Source organism: Camelus ferus, chromosome 13, assembly GCF_009834535.1.
Source record: "Camelus ferus isolate YT-003-E chromosome 13, BCGSAC_Cfer_1.0, whole genome shotgun sequence".
In the NCBI taxonomy this organism is placed as follows: domain Eukaryota; kingdom Metazoa; phylum Chordata; class Mammalia; order Artiodactyla; family Camelidae; genus Camelus; species Camelus ferus.
This window is the reverse complement of record NC_045708.1, coordinates 41,248,611-41,271,216: the sequence shown is the minus strand read 5'-3', so window position 1 is coordinate 41,271,216 and position 22,606 is coordinate 41,248,611. Positions and strand designations below refer to the sequence as shown.

Below are 22,606 nucleotides of genomic sequence, written 5' to 3'. Positions count from 1 at the left end.
AACTGGGGCTCAGAAAATAAAGTAACCCCCCCAAGGTCACACATCGAAAAAGTGGCCATGAGCCAAACTATGTCATTCTCACCCCCAAACCAGGCTCTCCATCCCAAAAGACAGTATTTGCCCTTTTCCAAATCATGAATGTCAGTCTTCCCCTTGGAAGTTTTGTTCAAGGCAAACAGAGTCCACCTCTTGCCCATGAAAGTTTATATATTACTCCTGATATAAATTTTACAGTTTTTGCCCAGATCACTAATAGCTTAGTGATAGCAATTTTCAGGCCCTATGTGAATTACAGGTGCGTGAAAATGGTCCCTTACTTATTGGAGAAGAAATGAAATCAGGGTTAATCCATCTGACCTCTTTCTTCAGAGAGAACAGTGTTATAACAGACTTCTAGGTTTAACAGTTGGTACTTATTTTAACAGAAGTAATGTAGCCGCACCTGGAATTTTAAAGATGTGTAGAAAATGAGCCAGAGTCTGGGGAAAATGGGCAACAAAACAACAATATTTAAAAGCCCAGAATCCAACTCTTTTCCTAAGGGGCTGCCCTTGCATGTGAAGAGAATAGCGTGACACCTGGTAGAATGATGCACTGCCTTTGCAGCTCGAATGCAGTTTCACTTCCTCTGTGGGGTCAGAGAATTAAGGCAGGCTTTCTCACGTTTGGCACCATTGACCCCTGGGGTCAGGTACTTCTTTGCCACAAGGCCAGGCCTGTGCACCGTGGGATGTTGAGCAACATCCCTGCCTCTGCCCACTAGATGCCAATAGCACCTTCCCAACAATGCCTGCAGACACTGCCAGATCTCCCCTGGAGAAGAACATGGCCCCCAGTGGTTAAGAAGCATGGCTTCCAGGAAGATGCTCAGAGAAAGGGACGTGAGAACTGGACAGGAGGGCCAAAGGTCTAAGCTCCAGGTACTGCCCCACCTGAGCTCTGTGGCCTGAAACAATTCACCTGAGTACTTGGAGCCTCAGTTTCCTAAGCTTTTCAGTGGGGAGAATCGTGTCTGGGCCAGAGGTTCAGTGTGATGAGATCACTTAGAGCGGGGTGGCCAGTTATGGCTTGGGATCACACTCGGCTCACAGCTGGTTTTTGTATGGCCTTTGGGCTAAGAATGATTCTTACTTTTTTTGAAGGTTGCAAAAAAAAAAAATGTAGAGGACAAACTTGTATGACAGGGACGGTGCATGGCCCCCAAAGTCTAAAATATTTACTATCTGCTCCTTTCCGGAAAAAGCTTGTCAACCTCCAACTTAACGGATGTGATTTTTAAAGTCTTTGATGTATAAATGCGAGTTCTGATTTTTTAGAAGGTGGCCTAAGGCTGAAGAAATTCTGGGACAGTGAGTGGAAAACTAGGCACTGACCAGATATTAAACTTGTGATCCCAGCCCTCCTGGGGCCTGGGTCTAGAGTCACGCACCCCTGTAGTCAGGCGTGGGGAAGGCCACCAGTTCAGCGTGCCGTTACATTTAATCTTGTTCTTTGACAGGCTCATAATAAGAAATTGAAATGATCTGGTCCGCTTCACTTTCATTCCTCGTGGACGTAGAGTTTCTTCAACTGCGAAAAGACTTACCTCAAAGTCAATAACAACAGGATTGTACTTCAATGACCTCCCCCAGGAACGGTATGTGATGGGGCTCTGGTTTTGTGTCAAGCCACCACCCCAGCCGGAACTGCCACCTCGCACCCTAGAGATGATGTCTTCCACCAGCCTGGTCTCCTCGTCACCGTCTGCCGTCGAGAGAGTGACCGTGTTAGCTCGTTTCCCCCAAAGCCAAAGGTCTGGTTGGCACACTCCACTCAGGAGATTTGGAACCCAGTTTGTGTGCTGGCCTTAGAGCTGTCTCCCATTCTTCTGTCTGGCTCCATTAACCAGCAGGGTGAGGCAGAAAAGAAGGCCCAGGACTTAGAAACAGATCCATCCTCCGGATTAGCACAGACACTGGGAAGACAGCCCAGCCCAGTGTGGAGGAGGGAGAAGATGGGAGAATGGATGATGATTCATCCATTTATTTATTCATCTGTACATCAGATGTTTACTTAGTGCCTGCTGTATGCCAAATAGTGGCAATCAAATTTTGTAGGTGCTCTGACAGATTTCTCTACGCAACTCAGTAGCAGTGCAGAGAAAGACCTGGTCAGAGCTACAGTGAGGGTGGGGAAGCGGACAGAAAGAAAGGTGAGTTGTCTAGAGAAGCGGATCAATCTTGGCAGGTAAATGGAGAGAAGAGGGAAGGGCACTGGGGAGAAGAGGGATTTGCCTTAGGGCCCTGACACCTCAGTAGCCTGAAGCCATGGGAGTAACTTGAACCTTATCAACTCATCCACTATACTGTCATCATCCCTGCATCCTCTGTGTCTCCCACCTGGGAAGGAAAATACTCAATACATGTTGAATGAATGAATGAATGAATACATGAACATTCATAGTGACCTGTTCAGGAAATGCCACAAAATATTCTTGTACAATCCTTCTCTAATCATTACTCTTTGATCGTGGACTTGGGAATCACCTCCCCTCTCAGCAAACTCATTTCCTCCCTCTCGTCTGTACCCGATGGGCCTTCATGTCAGCAGTCAACGTTCCAGGCTCTGTCTGCACACTCCTTTCATCCCATTTCCTACTTGGATCTTTGTCTAGTGCTTATAACCTAGGAGGATGCACCATACGAAATCCAGTGTTTCTAAGGTGACCTCAGCCCATGGGGAGTTCAAACCAGGGCCGCTGCAGGTCACTGGATTGGTGTACTCAGCAGGTACGCAGTGTGACTGATAACTGAGATGGAATCAGTTGAGGGGGAGAAACAGTGTACGTGCTGTGATTGTGTGTCCAAGGGAAACTCGGGCTTCTCTTTTTGGGAGACCTGTGACCAAATACTTGCCAATTTTGCCACCTCCATGTTTTGTACAGTGGTCTCCTGATAAACGTCCTCCAATTTGTGTTATCTGTTTGTATTCATGTTCGAGGCCAACGGAGAGTCCAAAGCATGCAGTGATATCTTCGCTAGTAACACCTGCAGCAGGGAGCAGAGAAACACAGAACGCTGAGACACTGAAAGACAGTTAATGTGGCCCAGCCAGCTCATGGTAGGAGCTCACAGCTCATTAGCTCAAAGTAGTAATAAAAGCTACCTTCAATGGTGCAGCCTAAGAGATCTGGGTTAAAAATCCCAATTCTTTAAACCCAATTTCAGTGTTGTCTTCTGGATGGTTCCAAACCAAATATTCCTGAACTGAGAAGGCATAAGTATGGCACACACTAGTTGGTCAAAAGTGCTTGTTTCCTCTCCTTTGCACATTCTCCACTGAGCCTCCCTGAGACAGTGATCCTATCTCATCCATCTCCACATACCCCAATGCCTGACAGGGCCTGGCCCATGTTTGACACTATTCTTCACTTGGCAGTTTGCACGTTGTCCCCTTCTCTCTCTCTCTCTCTCTTCACCATCTTTCCAAAGGCTACTCAAGCTCCAATTCAAATATCATCTACTCCAGGAAGCATTTCTGGAGCAGAACATGTCCGTCTGTCTTCAGAGCTACCAGTGTGCTTTGTTTGGACCTGAAAGATCATCTTTGTCCCAATTCTATTTCGCAGGTCCTCTTTGCACCCCAGAGAAGCCAGTGTGCTCTGAGAAGATGCAGATGGAGAGATCCACGGAGAGGCTGCTTGACTTCTGATCCCGTAAGAACTGTGAGTCCCACATTAGCTGTCTCTGTATTTGCTGACATATGAGGAGCCGCTGAGGAATCTGCCTTTTGCAGATGAGGAACATAATTCTCAAAGCAGTAATATCATTTTGCCCTGATCCCACAGCCTGTAGGTGAAAAGAGCTGGGTTTCCAACCCTTGGTCAGTTGGCAAGATAAGTCTAGAACAGTGGACCAGAGCAAAATATTGACCATTGCTACAGCGTTTGACTTCCTCTGTAGCTAAAGTCTTCTGAAGATTGTGAATTGGAGTTTGCATTTGCTAAACATCATTAAGTTTAACTGCAACTGTACAATAATTATTACCAGTCAGTGTATTATTCTGGCAACCACAGAAGAAAAACAATTTAAGTTGTCATTCAATTAAGCTAAGGATTAGATTCAGTATTTTCAAGGGTGTACCGAGCAGCAAGTTTACTTCCCTGCATCCCCATTAAACTGCAGACTCTTTGAGGTCAAGGACTTGCATCTTATTCACCACCCTCTTGTCAGCATAGTGACACGGTGCCTACCATAGGGGAGGAGTTCAGTAACGATTTTCAGAATAAATGATCAGTGAATGAAAAAAAAAAGAGTGACTACATGAATGCCAAGAGTCCTTAGGTAAGGGCTCCTGATGGAAAGAACCGTAGAAGTCAGGAATCCTGAATACAAATCCCAGTCACTCCGATGAATGGATAAGGAAATTATTATCTATATACCTATATATAGATACAATATGTGTATATATATGTATATACCGTATATATACCATATATATAATTATTTAGCCTTAAAACATAAAGAGATTCTGCCATTGGTGACAACATGAGTGAAACTAGAGGACATTAAGTGAAACAAGCCATATACAAAAAGAAAAAAAAGCTGCATGATTTTGTATATGAGCTCTAAAAAAGTCTAACGTATAGAAGCAGAGAGTAAGACAGTGGCTCCCGGGGCAGGGAGGTGGGGGAGACAGGGAGATGCTGCCGAGAGGGCACAAAGTTGCAGTTCAGTAGGATGGGTAAACGTAGAGATCTAACATACAGCCTGGTGACTATAGTTCATAATATTGTATTGAATCCTGGAAATTTGCAGGTGAGAGAGTATAGCTCAGTGGTAGAGCTCGTGCTTAGCATGCACGAGGTCCTGGGTTCAGTCCCCAGTACCTCCATTAAATAAATTAAATAAATAAATAAATAAATAAATAAATAAATAAATAAATCTAATTCCCCACCCAAAATTAAATTGCAGTTGAATACCAGAAATTTGCAAAGAGAGTAGATTTCAGGTGCTCTCATTACACACACAGAGCTAACTGTGTGAGGAGATATGCTCATTACCTTGACCATAATTATCATTTCACTTTGTGTGTGTATATGTATGTATCAAAGCAGCATGCTGTATACTTTAAATATATGCACATTTTATTTTTTTTAGAAGTAAAACAAAACAAATCCCAGTCTCTGACATTGTGTATGAGCTTAGAAAAGGCCTATGATCTCATGGGGCCTCAGTTACCCATCTGTGCGGAGAAGGGGCTGGACTTGCTGCTCCCCATGGCCCCTCTTGGCCCGCAGCCTCCGCGACTCTTTGCACAGCAGTCCCTGGATAGCTCTGAGCTGAGAGGGCCTGGGGGAAGTGATGCTTTAAGCACCAGCACTCAGCACCAAGCACAGGGCTGCTTCTGCCATTTCCGTTCAAGTACTTTTCATTTTTAATGCATTACTAATTGAGGAAGATTTAGCATATTTAATTGTTTTGATTAAAAAATGCTTCAACAGTGATAAACAGAAGTGGATGAAAGGAATTCATGGGCAGACGCCAGAGTGATTACTTAGGTGAGTGGTGGAGTGCTGCCGAATTAGAGTGAAGGGATGAGCTGATTAACGGGTCTGGAGGATGCCTGTGGAGTGACTGTGCTGGTGAAGGGTCTGCTGACAGCCTGCATGCGTGACTGGGAGGACGGAACTCCAGCTTGTTTTGAGCAGCACTATTGGACTGCAAAGAATTGCCTCCCGAGGACTCTGGAGTAGGGTACCAGCCAGTAAGGGGAGGTCTGTGACTTAAGAACCACACAACACGAGGGCAAAAGGTGCCCTTAGACACCTACCCCACACTTCTCATGTTTAGTTAAGATGCCCTCGGTTCATAAAGACTAATTATCTTGCCTAAGGCCACGCAGCTAAAAAGAATAGTGGGATATATAGATGTATATGTATAACTGAAACATAATGCTGTACACCAGAAATTGACACAACGTTGTAAACGGACCATACTTCAGTAACAAAAAAAATAAATTTTTTTAAAAAGGAGTTAAAAAAAACAGTGGAACTGAGATTCAGAATCAAGACTGCCTTGCTCAGAAGAATTAGTGGTCCTTTCACTCATTCTGGTGATGGCATCAGACTAAATTCTGCTGAGAAATTTAGTAAGCACCTACTACCCCACCGTCCCCAGCACACTGTGTGTTGAACAAGGTGGACACTGTGAGAATAAAACTAATATGAATATAATACGAATCTGAGTAAGTAAGGTCCTAGCCTTGAGAAGCTAGCAGGTGTGGGCAATATATTCAATGACGACTCATTTAGATCCCGAGAGTTGCTCGTTTCAATATACCAGGGCTAGAGGAGGAGTCTCTCCCCAGAAGCAATGGGGGCTTCCAGATCAGAGCCATCTGCAGAGCAGCCGTGAGAAACCAAGACCAGTAAGCTGGGGTGGGGGCGGAGGAGGTCAAATATGGCGCCAGAGACACAGAACCAGAGAGACAGACACAAAGAGAGGAGGAGGCGGTAAGGAGAGTGCTGGTAGTCTTAAGCGAGGAGGTTGTGGGACACAGGTCAAAGTTCAAAATAACTTGCATGTGTGTGAGGGAAGAAGTAGATGTACGCATGCGCTAATAGCATGAGTCAGCATTGTGAACAATACGCATGCGCGGGCATAATAAAAGGACAAGTGCGGACACCTGAGTGCGCGTGCCACCCGCTTGTACTGCAGTGAGGTGCTGTTTTGCTCCACGTCGGTTCCTCAGCACATTATGTTGGCTCCTCGCTCATTTTTCCAGTTGGGCAGCTCGCCTCCTCGGATCCCTCTTCAGCCTCGCTAGGCCGACAGGGAGGAACGGATAAAAGGTCTGGGGCAACTGTGCAGCCCTTGTGGGGGCCGGAGGGGAGGGGCGTGGGGGACAGACGAGAGGACCAGGCGGTGCTCTGCCCGGGCTTCACCCCGTCCCGTCAGGCTGACCCCTTAGATGTCAGCTTTGGATCAGATCAAACTGGCTTGTGTTTTAGGCTTTTGAACCTAGAAAACTGGAGTTGATGTTTGCCTAACCTGGCTACGTACTGAGATCATCTGGAGTGCTTATGAAAAATACAAGTTCCTGGGCCCCACCTCTGTCAGTTCTGAGTCTGTATTTCTGAGTCACCAGCCATCTCTGTTTTAAACAAGTATCCCAGATGAAGCCTGCACAGTGCACTGGGGATTAGATGCTGAGTGCCATGGTCCTCCAGAGGACCGCTGGTAGCCTGTCAGGGAGCACTGGCCTCCTCTCTGTCTCAGTCAATGCCCTGGAGGTGGCCTGAGCAGCCAGGCTCACTGTATCTACCCAGAGGAAGAAACCAGGGAGAGAGTGAGGATCCAAGCAGCCCTCCCAAGGCTGATGGATACACAGACCAAGCCCAGCAAAATGAGGCTCACTTGGGAAAGTTGTAACATCCTGTCCTGGGACAAAACGCCAATTGCATGAGCACAGTGAAGAATGGACATAGCTTAGCAGGAGAATAAGAGAAAAGGCCGGAGAGTCTTAGATAACTTCCAGCTCGATAGGGCGATGAAGCCAGGTGAAAATTATACTCAGCGAAGTAAAAGGGGATAACCTCGCTCTCTCTATGCAGGTTAGAGAAACCCGGAGCCTGGGGCCAAGTTCTGGGAGCCACACTTTTCAAAGGAAATAAGAAAACAGGACATTCACTGGACATTATTCAGCCTTTGAAAAGAAGGAAGTCCTGCCATATGCAACGACATGGATGAACCTAGAGGACCTGATGCTAAGTGACATAAACCGGTCCCAGAGGACAAGTACTGCGTGATTCCACTTAACGTGAGGTATGTAAAGTGATCAGAGCCGTGAAGGCCGAGCACAGAATGGCAGTTGCTGAGGATTGGGGGAGGGGAGGATGACTTGCTGGTGACGGGCATAAAGCTTCAGCTACGCAGGATGCCTTAGTTCCGGAGGTCTGCTGCCCAGCATGGCCCCAAGAATGAAGAATTCTGCAGTGTGGTCGTAAACACCTGTTAAAAGACTGGATCAAATGTTAAGTGTTCTCACCTCAATAAAGGTAAAACTAAAAAAGGACGGGAAAAAACAGGGAATGATTGGAGAATAAGAAGCACAAGAGTCAAGAAATTCAAAGCTGTATTCTTTGGGGAATGTTTGCGGGGTGGGGATGTTTACCTGAATAAGAGAGGCCAGAACTAGCTTCAGCTTCCCAGAGGGTTGCCTTGAGGAAGAGCAATTAGGCTTGTTTGTGCGATCACAAGAACTAGGACTGAAGGGGCAGATGCTACAGGGAGACAGGCTTAGCCTCATAAAGTAAATTGCCGCCGTGATCCGAGGCCAAGGGGATATGGGTTGTTTCAGGAGGCAGTGAGCTCCCCAAATCTGGAGAGCACCAAGCAGCAGCTGGCTGTTTGCCTGTGAGTAGAAGGGCTTGAAGAATGGACGAGTGGTCTTTTAAGATCTCCTCAAAAGCCAAGATTCTGAAGCTTTAAGAACACACCAGAACACCTGAGGAACATTTGGGATAACTTGGGTACATGTGTATGTTATGATGTCTTACTGTGTGCCAGGCATTTGGGAAATAGAGGACTCGGGAGAGTGTTTGCTCCTGGTGAGCTTATAGTCAGGTGTGGAGGCGTGGACGGGTTAACAGCCAATTCTGGTACTGTAGGATGAGGACTTTGAAAGCAGGCAGCAAGGCCAGGGCAGTCTTCCTTAAGGGCTCAGTGGAAGGGAACTGGAGCCAAGTATGAAAGGATGAGTAGGGATCAGCCAGACAAAGCGAGGAGGACGTTGAGAGCAGAGGGAGACCGTGTGAGTCCTTGTGTCCCTAGCAGCGAGAGTCTGCTCAGAAAGGCCAACCTGATCTGAACTTAAGAGTGGAAAAGGAGATGCAGGTTAGTCAAGGAAGGACTGGGAGATCCTTGGGTTCCCTCCCACTCTGGTCTGGTCCCAAGAGGAGCTGCTGTTGTGCCTGTCTGGCAGGGCGGGAGCCCAGGGGACATGTATCTGACCATCAAGTCTACTGCTTGTTTTCCGCCTGGTCTTGACCATTGTGCAGCTGTGAGAGCTGTCCTCATGGTCTGCACTGAGATGCTGCATCAGTGGAGCTCCGAGGCAGAACCAGGCAGCTTGACTTCTGAGATGCCAGAATCTGCAAGTCTCTGTCACTCCTCAGATTAAAAGCATCAGGTGGAGAACAGCAGGTGTAATGCATTATTTATCTCTCGGCAACAAACAAATGCCGTTCAGGTTGCTGTGATCTCCGTGCTCTGTTGCTTTCCTACGTTGGTTGCCCCCAAAGACAGCCTCAGAAGGGAAAGGAAGAATCATATGGTCTGTTTCATGCCATTAACACTGGGAAAGATGATGGTTAAGTCTGTGGCCATATAAGCTGAGAGCTGTTGGCTAATTTACCTCCCTGCTCTGTGCTTCTGTTAATCCATGAAAATGCCTGCTTCTCCCCTAGTCACCTGAGAATCATAGTACAAGTACCTCTGTGCCTTTGCATGTGCTATTCCCTCTGAAAGTCCCCTACCTCCTTCACTGCACTTCTCCCAGTCAACTGTAGAGAGCATTCTCTCACTCCCAGGGGCCCTGTATCTGTGTCCCTCGTGGTGTCCCTCTGCATCCCTCCAGCTGAGTAGTTAGCACACTGTGGTAATTGTCTATTTCTTGGTCTGTTCTTCCAATGATCCTGCAAACTTATAAAGTCATCTCTTGGGTTTACAAGGCTTGGGACGGAGCCTGGCACGTGACAAGCCCCCAGAAGTACTCAGGGACAGGCTGATTCCAGCCTATCTAGACAACACCTCTAAAACGTGTTGGGAGTCACAGATCTTTTGGTTGACAACACCAGTCACATCTGTGTAATATCTCACGCCTGATCGACTTGCTGTTTTATGAAGCTCTTTCATCTATGTTATCTCGTTCACAGCAATCTTAGGGGGCCAGGAGGATTTGCTCATTTCACAGGCTCACAGGGGTTAGAAAAGGGAGTCACTGGCGTGGTTAACAGTGGGAACTCAGGTGTCAGGGTTCTACCCTTCACTAGTAGTGTGGTTTGGGGTAAGTTACTGAACGGCTTAATACCTCATTTTCCCCATTTGAAAATGGGGATGGGGAAGGCTATAGCTCAATGGTAGAGTGCATGCATGCAAGAGGTCCTGGGTTCAATCCCCAGTACCTCCACTTAAATAAACAAACCAACCTAATTACCCCTCCTGAAAAACAAACAAACAAATAAACAAAACTCAGAAAATGGGGATGGAAATACTTTCTATACATGAATCTCTAAATACAGTGTCTGGTACACTTAAATGTTAGCAAATCTTGTTAGTTGTCGCTACGATTGTTAGGTAACTTGCCCAAAGTTCCATGACTAACAAGCCCGAGAATCCAGGTGTGATGCAAGGTGTGCTGTATGCAAACTCGGTGCACGCACCATCTCATCAAACCAATGTTACTCTGCAGGTCATCACGTGGCATGAGCAGGCGTGGCCTGACCAAGCCCCTCATTCCATGACTGCCTCATTCTACAAAGCAGCCCAGAAAGAAGAACCTATGCTCCCAGTGAGCCATGTTGGGACAGCAGTCTCAGGTCTCTGCCTGCTGGATAAGGGCTATCTTCAGGGACTCAGCCCTGCTAGATGATTCGGGTCCTGACAAGAGGCAGTGTAGCTGAGGGCCAGGCTCTGAGATGGAGACAGCCAGAGCTGGCATTTGACCATGCCCACTTACTGGCTGAGCCTCTCAATGCCACGGTCTTCCCATCTGTAAGGTGGGGATTTTAACACTGTCTACCTCATAGGGTTGTGCAGAGGGTTAAATGAGTTAATAATCCATGCCACGTACAGTGCTTCCCGTGGTGCCTGGCTCGGAATTAGCAGTAATGGTCAAGTATTACTACTATTACTGCTGCTGGAAATGCTGCCACATACATAGATCAGGTTCCTGATACTGAACTGGAAAATCAGAGAATGGGGGAAATTGAGGGGCTTGTGAACACCACTTTTCTTCGCCAACTTCTCAACAGTATAAGCTGTACTGTAGACTCAGAGGGAGTGAGTGAGGAAGATGGAGGGGACATCCACCCTCTATGCTAGGCAAAGATTTTCCATGTGTTAAAATCCATATCACACTTAATAGTCACAAATGACTCCACAGCAGGCACAGTTATTCCCATTTTAGAGATGAGCAAATCAAGGCTGAGATAGTTTAAGTCATTTGCCCCAAATGATGGAATGAGGAAATAGTAGAACTAGGACTGAACCGAGGTCTATGTCCAAAGCCCATTTTCTCCTTGCCACATTATGTCAGTTGTGGGAGAGGGTGTCAGAGGTGGCCCTGGGAGTAATTTTGACATCATCACACTTTGTTCTCCTTTCAGGCTGAGGCTGTTTTCAGTGTTAGAGGTGGAAAGACAGAAATCAGGACAAAATCAGGAGGATGGTGCTGAGAGCCTATGATCCATGTGTATGCAAATGACTTAAGGGAGGTAGGGACAGAGCCAAGACACCAGGAGTCTGTCAGTCAATCAATACCATCCATCACCGTGAAGCCTGGTTGTCATGGTAACTGGGGATAAAGCCTGGCACATGTTAGAATCTGGTGCCTGTCTGTTCAGGGTGCTTGGTTGGTTAGCGGACACGGTAAAAGACCTTTTGGACCAGACGACTTAGCCGTGGATCTCAGACCCTTCGCAGTCAGGTTCCTGCCCACCACACCCTCCCCACTGTTCAGTCCAGCTCAGATTCTTTAGGAGTCCACCCCCGACTCTGCAGCGTGTGAGAAAAGCTCTGGAGAATGCCAGGCATCCAAGAGTTTCGATTCTGAACCACCCCTGCTGAAAAGACCCTGAGCCTCTACTGTGAGCCAGCCTCAGCCTAGGGCAAAGCTCCAGAGACGCATCATGCACAAGATGCACTGTGCAAACAGGCATTGCAGTAATGTCATACAGAGAGCCACGTCCTGGGTGCACTGAAGTACCTAAGACAGGCTCCCAACCCAGAACTGGGCAGGCAGGAGGACCGCCTGGAAAATCCTACCTAAGCAGAGGCTAAGGGTGAGTAAGCAGTAGCCAGGGGAAGGAGAGAGGGGGAGGGGAGCAGAGTTCCAGGTAGAAGGGACAGCACCAAGGAGAAAGTGAGTATGATTAAGTCAAGGCACCAGCAAGTAGCTCATATAACGTCGCCCAATGGTGAGCAGTGGGCTGGAGGGCTGAGTGGGGCCCACGCACGCTCCCTTGATGCCAGCCATCCTGTCTGGTGGCAGGGCCCCTCCTGTCTCAATGTCCACCTTTGCATAGCTCCAGCAGCTTGCCATTCTGCAGCTTGTCAACCTCTCTGTGGCCGCTAGGAGGCCAACACTGACTCCACTTCAGGTTACTAGACATCGGTACTCTTCCTGCCATAACCCAGCCACAGGATTGTTCTCATTTATGCACCCTGGCCTCAGAGGCAAGCCCTCCACCAAGAGTCTGGCCTTTGGGTGAATCTGGACACTTACCTCCCACTACTCACCCTTACCCACTTGTGTCTTCAGCCACACCCATGCAGCTCCCTCCTCTTAGAAATCTCTGGCCCCATTGTCCACCAGGCAAGCTCCTACTCCTCCTAACCAACCTCAGAAGATCACGTTTGAAGGTATCTAGAGTCTAGGAAATGGGAGGGGCAGAAAGGTTGGGTTGCTCCCTCCTTTGTGCGTCTGCTGTATTTATTTCTGTTCAAGTATTTATCACACTGTATTATTCATAGCCCCCAACTGACTACACGTTTCTCCAGAGCACAGATCTGTGTGTTTCACCCCTCAGTCCCCAGAAATCATGGGTTCTCTGTGAGTATTTACTAGATGAGTGGATGGATGGATGGAGATCAGAATATGAGAAGGATTTTCCTCCGAAATTGAGTGCTTCCTGCCTCCTACTTTGGATAAGAAGGGAGAATGCTCCACTCAGAACCTTCCTGAAAGGAAGTTATAAGCCATCAACAGCAGTAATACATAAATGTTCTGGAACATTTGAAAAAAATTGAGGGATGGAAATTATATGTCCATCTCATCGCAGTTACTTTCCATAGACAGCTTAATCATCGGGGCTGCCTTTGTCTCATTCTAGTAAAGGAATAGAAAATACATAACCCAGGGGCCCTCATTTCCACCTCAGACCCTTTAGGAACCACTCCTGACTCTGCAGGCACAGCATTGGTGGGCTTGGATTCCAAATTAGCCCAGTTGGAAGGAAACTGAGGCTCTACCGTGGGTCCGCCTCTGCCTCTGACAGACATGATTAATTGATCACAGTACTTTCTGGCTGAGTCCATATCTGGTTTCACAGTTCTCAACTCAGTGGTCTTGATAGAATTTGCTATTAAAACCCCCTGCCATTGTTGACTTACATACTTTTTCTGGCCTTCCGGCCTTTAAGGTCCACCTCTTTGCGGGCTGTGGGTGCCAGCACACTGTGGTTGTTCCCAGCTCTGTGAATGCACCTAAGCTTCAGAACAGACCATCACAAGCTGGTCAGTTTAACCTTTAACAGTTCTCTGTTGCAGTGTCCAATTCGGGGTCAACCTGACCCAGTACTGCCCTAGGAGTGGAGACTCCCTTAGAGATTTTTTTTAAACCTGCTTTAACCACTTTCAAAGCTATCATAAGCAGTTAAATATTTTTAAAAAGGAAGATAAATAAATACCCAAGGGTATCACAAGAAGCATTGAACTGGGAATTAGAAATCCGCATTTCACCCCGCTCTGCGTCTAGCCAGTGGTGTCCCCTTGGATGGGTCATTTTCTCTTTCAGTGCCTGATTTTCCTCATTTGTAAAGTAAGTACAGCCGTAAAACACAGCTCAAAGCATTGCCCAGAGTGTAAATGGGGGGAGACGCATGTATTGCCTCCGCATGTGCCCTGCCGCAGAGTTGGAACTCAGCGAATGCTTGCTCGTTTCCATTTGGATAAACTGTTTCATCATAGGAGACTTCACACACCCACTTGGCAGTTATTACTTACATCTACCTCTAGCTTTCCCCCTTGTCCACCTTGCTGTGCAGTTAATTCTGTGTCTCAATTTGATAAAGCCAAGAGTGTCCAGATATCTGGTCAAACGTTGTTCTGGGTGTTTCTTTGAGGGTGTCTTTGGATGTGATCAGTGTTAAAATTGGTAGACTGAGCAAAGCAGATTGTCCTCCCTGGTGGTGGGTGGGCTTTGTTCAATCAGTAGAAGTGCAGAATAGACAAAAAGGCTGACCCCCCCCCCCCAAGTGAGGGAGGAGTCTTCCTGCCTGACCATCTTGAGGGGAAATTTGGCTTTTTTCTTGCCTTTGGACTCAAACATCAGTTCTTTCTGGGTCTCAAGCCTGCTAGCTCTCAGACTGGGACTACACCATCAGCTGCCCTGGTTCTCAGGCCTTTGAACTCAGATGGGAACTGAACTGTCAATTGCCCTTGGCCCACCGCTTGCCAACTGCAGATCTTGGGACCTGTCAGGCTCCATAATTCTGTGAGCCAATTTCTTACAAGAAGTATCGTTACATAGATGTAAACATGCCAGCCTGGAGAACCCCAACTAATACACTTCCTAATGCCTTCATTATGACTACTGATGATTCTTCCTTTATTTAAAGTGGTTAGATACTTGTCTGCAGTCAGTGGAGCCCACTGGGTTAAGACAGTGTTTCTAACGATTTTTTACAACCCCGAAATGTAAGCAGTACGTTTTATACCATGGTCCAGCCCACCCACATACTTACGCAACACTTAACCATACTTTGTGTGATGCTCTCTGAAGCTTTCCATCCTGGGGTATTCTATTTCATGTGGTTAAATGCTGGTCATGACCCACTAAAGTTCTTTTATAATCTGTTAATGGGTTGTGGCCTGCAGTTCGAAAAAGCCTAGGAAAAATCCTAGGTAAGCTGTCTCTGAGATATTTACAGCGTGTTGGTTAACATCACAGTTTTGCAAATTGACCACAGGCTCCACCCATAATGACCACGTGACCTTGACCTTGCACAAGTTTAGTTAACATCACTGAACTTCAGTTCTTCATTTGTAAATTGGGGATTATAATAGCCTCTTGCCAGGTCTTTCCTGAGGATTAAATGAGATAGTGCATTTAAATTGCCTGACTCAGTGTCTGCCACATAGTGAAATGCTCAGTAAATTTTGGCTGTCTTACCAGCACTGCTAGAGTCTAAGCCCCTGGAATATAGTATCAGAATGAATGACAGAAGTATGGGGAAATGGAGGTGGAGGGTGCTAAATACTTGGACAAGACACAACTATACAGCTGAATCATGTTGAGCCATTTACTTGGGCTCTTTGGACTTCAAGTTTTTCTCTATAAAATTGGGAAAAATAATAATACAAATTCTCCTAAGCTAATATGAAGACCCTCGTGAATACCAGAAGTGAATGATTATATTTTGCCAACATTAGGAGTTGTTATATGCAAATATATTTTATCAGAACCAAATATTTCAGCTAACTCTAAGTACAGTGAGTAGAAAAATAAGTTATTCATTTTAGGTGGTAACCAGTTTGGTTGTCCATGTAATAAGTCATCCCTGACTATATACAGATGATTACAACAGAGAAATCGCATTACCTTCTACATAAGATAAGAGACCCATGTTGGTATGTAGACAGGGCTTACCATGTTATGTGTGCTTAGTATCTGTTGAATGAAAAGCTAAAAGGAATGAATAAATAGAGGGAAGGAAGATAGAGGAAGAGAATGCAGAACTATAATTGACATTATACTTACAAGTCCCTGTGGCTTTTTCTACAGTGTGTTAGGTGGTAGACCAGTTGGTCCAAGGACCCTAGCTGGAGGGTGATGATCAATGATGGCTGAATGTATTGCCCTCTCACTGGAAGAGCCTTTTCCAGGGTCATTGTGGCCTGACATCCATCAGGGAGAGGAATGATGGAATGCAGGCACTGATTTGGGCAGAGTTGTTAACACTTTGAAAGATAGTGATGAGAATTCAAAGTGACCTTGATAAATGGGAGAAGCAGCCCCTCCCAAACTGGTGAAGCTCTCAGGACAGAAATGAATGACCTTGACTTAAAAAATGGGCAAGCGGGGGAGGAGGCATGATTGCTGCGGCTCCAATTCTGCAGCAGAAACGTTGGCCACTGAAGGCTGGACGCAGTGATAATGATTTCCCTTCCATTTGAGCAGTGTTTCGGAGCTGGCTGATGGCAGAGCCCTGTGAGACAGGTTGTCTTCTTGTCCTTACTTTACAGAGGAGAGGATAGTTATATTATAGCGCTAATAACTGGAAATCTGGGAATAATAAACACGTGGTGGTAATAACACCAACAGGGTGCAGCAATAATAGGTAACACTTTTAAATTCTTACTGTATGCCCGGTGCTGGGCACCTGATCCCAGGGACTGTTTCATTTCATATTCATAACAGTCCTATGAAGTATCTACCGCCATTGTCTCATTTAGAAGAACAGGAAACTGAGGAATGAAGAGGTTCGTTTGCTTAAGGGTCACATGGTTGATAAGCGGTGGAGATAAGATTTGAATCCAAGCAGTGTAAGTTAGAACCTTTTTAGCAATTGCTTATTGGAGTCCGAGCATGACACTAAATATTTTCTGTGGATAAGTTCGCTTCCTCCTCACAGTTACTCGGTGAGTTAAATGCCATTAATCTCACCGGCTTAACAGGTGAGGAAATTGAGAATTAAAATGATTAAATAATCTGCCAGTAATCACACAGCTAGTAAATGACAGAACCTGTATTTTCAAATACTAAGCTACACTCAATATCCTGCATTAAGGGAAAAACATAATCGACTTACACACTTATCATGCAAGATGTATTTGGAATTATCCTCCAACAAACAAAGCCATGCTATCATTCCTATTTGGGTCTTGGGAAAAACTAAGGTTCAGAGAAATGAAATACCCTGATCCAGGTCATGCCACTACTAAATGGTAGAACCAACATCCCCACCAGATGTGTCTGACTCCAGTGTTTGGATTCCTTGCTACCATGTCACCGGCACGTGGCTTCGGTCCACAGACATTGATCAAATGATTCTGCTACTTACTGAGCCCACCTGAAACTAGTCCATAATAGTAACTACTGTTTAGAGTGTGCTTTATTCATTACAGCACTTTTTAGAAGTGTTATCTTGGTTTATTCTCATGCTAGCCTTTTGAAGTTGTTTATTATTCATACGTTAGTTGTGGGAAAACAGACTCAGAGATGCGAAGTATGGCTTTTAAATGGCAGGACCTACATGAAAAGCAGTGATTTCTTTGTGAAAAAGAACAGTTTTCATGACCACACCGCCTGCTGGCTCTTATGGGGCCGCAGAATGCTACTGGCTTCCTTCACAAACGGAGCATCAGTAGAAGTCAATTTCTGTAAGGTCTTCATAGTGCCCTTTCAGTATGGCCAAAGCTGTAGAATCATGAACCTTCAGAGCCTTGAGGACTATTAGTTTACTTTCTATTCCATGCATGGTTTCCATTACAGCATCCTGATAGAAGGATTCTATCAGACCTACTTAAGATTCTTTAACCGAAAAACTCAATTTCATGTTGCATTTTGAGAGACACAGAAGCTGAGTCAAATGTGTCAGGACCTGCCTACCTGAGCCGATAAAGGGGGTCTAGTTCACTGTCTAGTAGAAGAGACAAATAGGTGTCATTACAGTTCATAGAGAGTATGAATTTACAAGTTATATATATATTTTGGATTCTTCTCTTGGCTCCGAAATCCCTGCCATATTTCCAAATGCCTGGAGGCATCTCTCCCAGGAAGCTGGCCCTCCCGAGCAAACTCACTGTGTTCTTCTCACCCTGATGTGTATGTGTGTGTGTGTGTGTGTGTGTGTGTGTGTGTACAGTAGGGATATAATTTAGAAGAAACAGTATTTTCACCTCACAATTCACACCTGGACCATCTGCAGATGGTCTACATTCTACTTTCAGAATAAATCCCGAATCTCTCATAGTCGTTCATCTCCATTCCTTACTCCTCACCTGGGCATCAGCAAGAGGGTTCCAGGTGCCCTCCCCGTGTCCACGCTCCCCGCCTCCCTGCTGATGGCCCTGCAGGGCTTCCCCTTTCACCGCAGGCATGGTCCATGCTTCTCACCTCGGCCAGCAAGACCTTCTGAGGCTTCTCCCAGCCTCAGCTCCCACTGTCCTCCCCTTCGCCACTGGCTTCAGCCTCACAGTCCTTCCTTCAGTCCTCACAACACACACCAGGCCGTCCACTCTGCCCAGGACACCTCCCCTCGCAGCTCTGGAGTCTCCTTATCTCTTAGACCTTGTCTCAGTTTGGATTTCATCTCCTTAAGAGACTTCCCCAATAATCCTAAACCACATGGACATCTCCCCTCTCCTCCCGCCATTATTCTGCTTCTACAGCCCATTCATTTTCTCTATGGCTCTTGTCACAGTCTGCAATTATATATTTCTCCCTTCACTCACTCAACAAAAGTTATTAAGCCCCTACTATGTGCCAGGTACTGGTTTAGGAAATGAACTAAGCACACAAAGTCCCTGCACTCAGGGAACATGTATGTTAGAAAGAAGAGACTGACAATAAGCAAATGAGCATATGAATGTGGTAATTATTGAATATCCAGTGATGTTCTGAGAATTCAAATAGGGTGCTGTAACAGGGAGGGACTTCCAACATGTCCAGAAAAGGCCTTTCTGAAAAGGTAAGTTGAGATCTGACTGATTAGAATACAGCTCTGCAGACGTTAGAGGGAAGGGAGCCCAGACAGAGAACAGCTTGTACCAAGACTGCAGGCTACATAAGCTTGGTGTGTTCGAGTGTTAACAGAACAACAGTGATGACAACAGTAAGGAAAGAATAGGAAGAAAGAAAAAAGAAAGGAAGGGAAAAGCCAAGAAAGGGAAAAAGGAGAAGTCTCCAGCAGTGGCCAGATGAGAGATAATGGTGGTTTGCGTTAGTCAGATGGTAACAGAGGTAAGGGGGGCAGATACCACATACGCTTTAGAAGTAAAGATGACAGATCTCGCTCATGCAGGGCAGGACATAAAGGAGAAGCAAGCATGACCTCTGGGTTTGGGGCTGCTTATTTAGTGTCCTCCACTAGATTGTCTGCTAATTTATTAATTTTGTTCACCTGGCACATAATACAAACTCAATGAGCATGACTGATGAAGGCACGTCTGAACAAACAAAACTATGGAAGAATGGGCAGAGGGATGTCAAGGTGGGTTTCACAGAGGTGGGGGTGCCTGTACAAAGTTCAGAAGGATGAGTTAAAATCTGTCAGGTTGGCAAGACGGGGAAGAGCTTTGGAGGCTGACGGCACAGCACGTGCAAAAGGAGGCGGGAAACACTCATGAACAGAACAGTGTCACTGAAGTGCTTGACCGGCCCTAGGTAAATTATCAGCTCTGTGATGGGGCCAGGCTCCAAAGAAGCCGAAGGGTGCATGCACTATTCTCTCTGTCGTATCTTTATACAACGACAAATAATAGGAGCTCCAAACAAGAGATGAAGGTGAAAAAAATTCTAAATCCAGAAATTCAAGCCCAAAGCCATACTGATTTCCTGTAGAAGGTAGGAAGCTATCAGCAGCCCTTGAGGAAAGTCTAGGATCCCATTGAAGTCTAACGTCACCTCCCCAACATCCAAGACGTCCCTTGATTTTTGATGCATGGTTTCATGCTGTCTTTGAGGAGAAGCATTTTATCTAAAGGACGCATTAGAAGCAAACAGGCTTGTGTGTCCTCTGGGACATACCCAGAGAGGATCTGAGGCAAACCCAAGGACAAAAGATTCCCCCAGAGCAAACCAGCCAGTGTGTTCACTTAAATCATTCCATTCCACATTCAGCTACTGGGGGACTGAATCTGTACCGCACAGAGTGTTTCTTAGAAACCAGCACTTAATAGAATATAAATATTATTAAAGTCATATAGATCAAAGATACACAGATGGTGACAAAGAGGAGAGAGGGAGAGACCTAGAAAGAAAGGAAGTGAGAGAGAAAGAGAGGTTGAGAAAGAGACAAAGAGAAAATTAGACAAACATCAAACATGGAGAAGAGGGTGTGCGTGATTTTATTTGTCAAAGGGAAAGAAGGTAGATGTTTTTGTTCTTTGTAGGTTAATATGTAAATGACATTCTGATTTATTAGCGGTCTCCAGCAGATGAGGTGATGATTAGCACATTTCCATATTTATAGAAAAGCAACACTAACTTTCCGGATTTATAGAAAACCAGCTCTTCACAAAGAGCAAATTGTGCTATTATCAACATATGGTTTTCTATAAACAGAGCTGAGGTAATTATCCCTGGGACGATTCGTTGGTGAGCTGCTTTTGAATATTAACCACACTGGAAGCCCGTTTCTGCCTCACAGATTTTGAAGAGGAGGGGCTCGAGATACCCCAGGCAGTTAATTAGTAATCCAGCACCAAAGATGGGGCTCGAGGGCAAGGCCCTACCACGACCACGTGGTGGAAAGACCGTGGGTCCGGGGCTCTGATGACAACTTCCTACAACCCTGAGCCAAGTGATTAACTTTCCGGAGGAGCCTCAGTGTTTCTGGGGCTAAAACTGGGATGACACCAACCTCCAAATGTTAAGAAAATTAAATGAAAAAATACACCACAGCACCTGGAGCTCAGGAAGCCCTCGGCAAATGTCAGCTCTTCCTCCTCCTCACGTTTTTGAATGATTCTAAAAAGAACCACTTGAATTAGGTTATTTAAACTTTTTTTAGAATACTGGTCCATCCTGAACTGTTCACTTTGTATCACGACTCTGTACATGAGTACATGTCTTTAACTAGAAAAAGTTTCTTGATCAATGACTTATCTTCACTGCCTGCGATCCTCCGTGGCATTTTCTGATCTGTGTTGTTGTTGTTCAAAATATTTGTGATCCATACATTGATTTCCAGACCTACTGCTGGGTTTCCACCTGCAGTTCGTAAAGTATTGTGCTGCAGGAGGGTAGGGACTGTATTTAGACTTGCTTGCCTTTGTACGCCTAACACAAACACATAATAGACACTCAGTAGATATTTGAATTATAAAAGGATGACTACATGGATAGAAAGATAAATTAATGAATGACCCTGGCCAGGAATCTAAATTAGTGCCCCCTTTCAAACTCCATGTCTTGTATTGCTCACTCAGTCTGTACTAACCCCTGTGTTGGGTGCTAAAAACGTAGAAGTATCAGACAGGATGCTTGCTTTCAAGGTCTTGCTATCCAGATGAGGAGAGAAATATTAACATTTGGAAAATTGTTTTTGAAAGATTAAACAGTATGGCATTTCTATGAATGTGCTGAAGGAAGGAAGTAGCCAGTCTGGGCTTGTACAGTCAGGGAAACTTCTGTGGGAAGTTGAACTTGCCTGTGAAATGTGGATGCATCTCTCACCCTTCTACTCATTTGTTGACTGAGTCAGTGGTTCTCAAACTGTACTGAGCATCAGAGTCACCTGGAGGTTGCTTCCATCATAGATAAAGATGTGGTATTTATGTATAATGGAATACTACTCAGCCATAAAAAGAATGAAATAATGCCATTTGCGGCAACATGGATGGGCCTAGAGCTTATCATACTAAATGAAGTAAGTCAGACAGAGAAGGACCAATATTATATGATACTGCTTATATGAGGAATGTTAAAAAATGATACAAATGAACTTATTTAACAGAAAACAGAAAGAGACAGACATATAAAACAAACTTACGGTTACCAAAGGGGAAAAGGGAGGAGGGATAAATTAAGAGTCTGGGATTAGCAGATACAAACTACTATATATAAAATAGATAAACCACAAGGTCCTCCTATATAACTGTATTCAATATCTTGTAATAACCTATAATGAAGAAGAATCTGAAAAAAGAATATATATGTATATAACTGAATCACTATGCTGTCCACCAGAAACTAACACAACATTATAGATAGACTATTCTTCAATAAAAAATAATAATTTTTTTAAAAGAATCACCTGAAAAAAAAAAAAAACACCTGGATGGCTTGTCAAAACACAGACTGCTGGGCCCACCCCCACAGTCTCTGATTCAGTAGGTTTGGGATGGGAGCCTGAGAATTTGCATTTCTAACAGGTTCCCAGGTGATGTGATGCTGCCAGTTAGAGTCCGCACTTTGAGAACCACTGTTCTGTCAGTTTTGAGTGAGACCATGGAGGTTGTTGATGTCACGCTAAGGAGTTTTGACTTTACTCCTAGCCATTCAGGATACAGACGGGGGTGATGTCATCAGATTGGTGACGTAGAAAGGTCCTTCTGGTGGCAGTTGTTGAGAATGGATTGGAAGGGGTAAGTCTTCCCCTCGAGACCATTTAGGAGCCGACGTAGTAATAAGTGAAAGATGCAAATGCAGCCGACCATTTAGGGCGAATGTAGAAGAAGGGATGGGTGAGAGCTATTCAGGAGAGAGAACTGAATCTACAGGGGTCAAGAGGAAGGAGGGATTGGGGTGACTCCAGGTTTCTGGCATCACTGACTGATTAGATGGTGATTCCATTAACCAAGAATCTACATTTAAAATGTCTTAACTTTTTAAATAGCAAAACCCCAGCAATCCTTTATTCTTAAATAACTGTGATACAGTAGTAAATACATAGTTTTAG

The 22,606-nt window shown here is 45.3% G+C and overlaps 1 protein-coding gene and 1 long non-coding RNA gene across 2 annotated transcripts in view; one reads left to right on the top strand and one right to left on the bottom strand.

Annotated features, from left to right (window-relative positions):
• Positions 1–22,606, bottom strand: part of C8A (complement C8 alpha chain) — a 58,192-nt gene that overhangs the window by 7,250 nt on the left and 28,336 nt on the right. The window contains 2 exon segments of the mRNA XM_014561724.2: positions 1,586–1,743; positions 2,895–3,026. Of these exon segments, the coding sequence (XP_014417210.1) occupies positions 1,586–1,743; positions 2,895–3,026 (290 nt within the window).
• LOC116668019 overlaps positions 3,607–22,606 on the top strand; it is a 57,153-nt gene continuing 38,153 nt past the window's right edge. The window contains exons 1-2 of the long non-coding RNA XR_004325055.1: positions 3,607–3,703; positions 7,595–7,805. This is a non-coding gene — a long non-coding RNA (uncharacterized LOC116668019). The remainder of the gene's footprint in view (positions 3,704–7,594; positions 7,806–22,606) is intronic.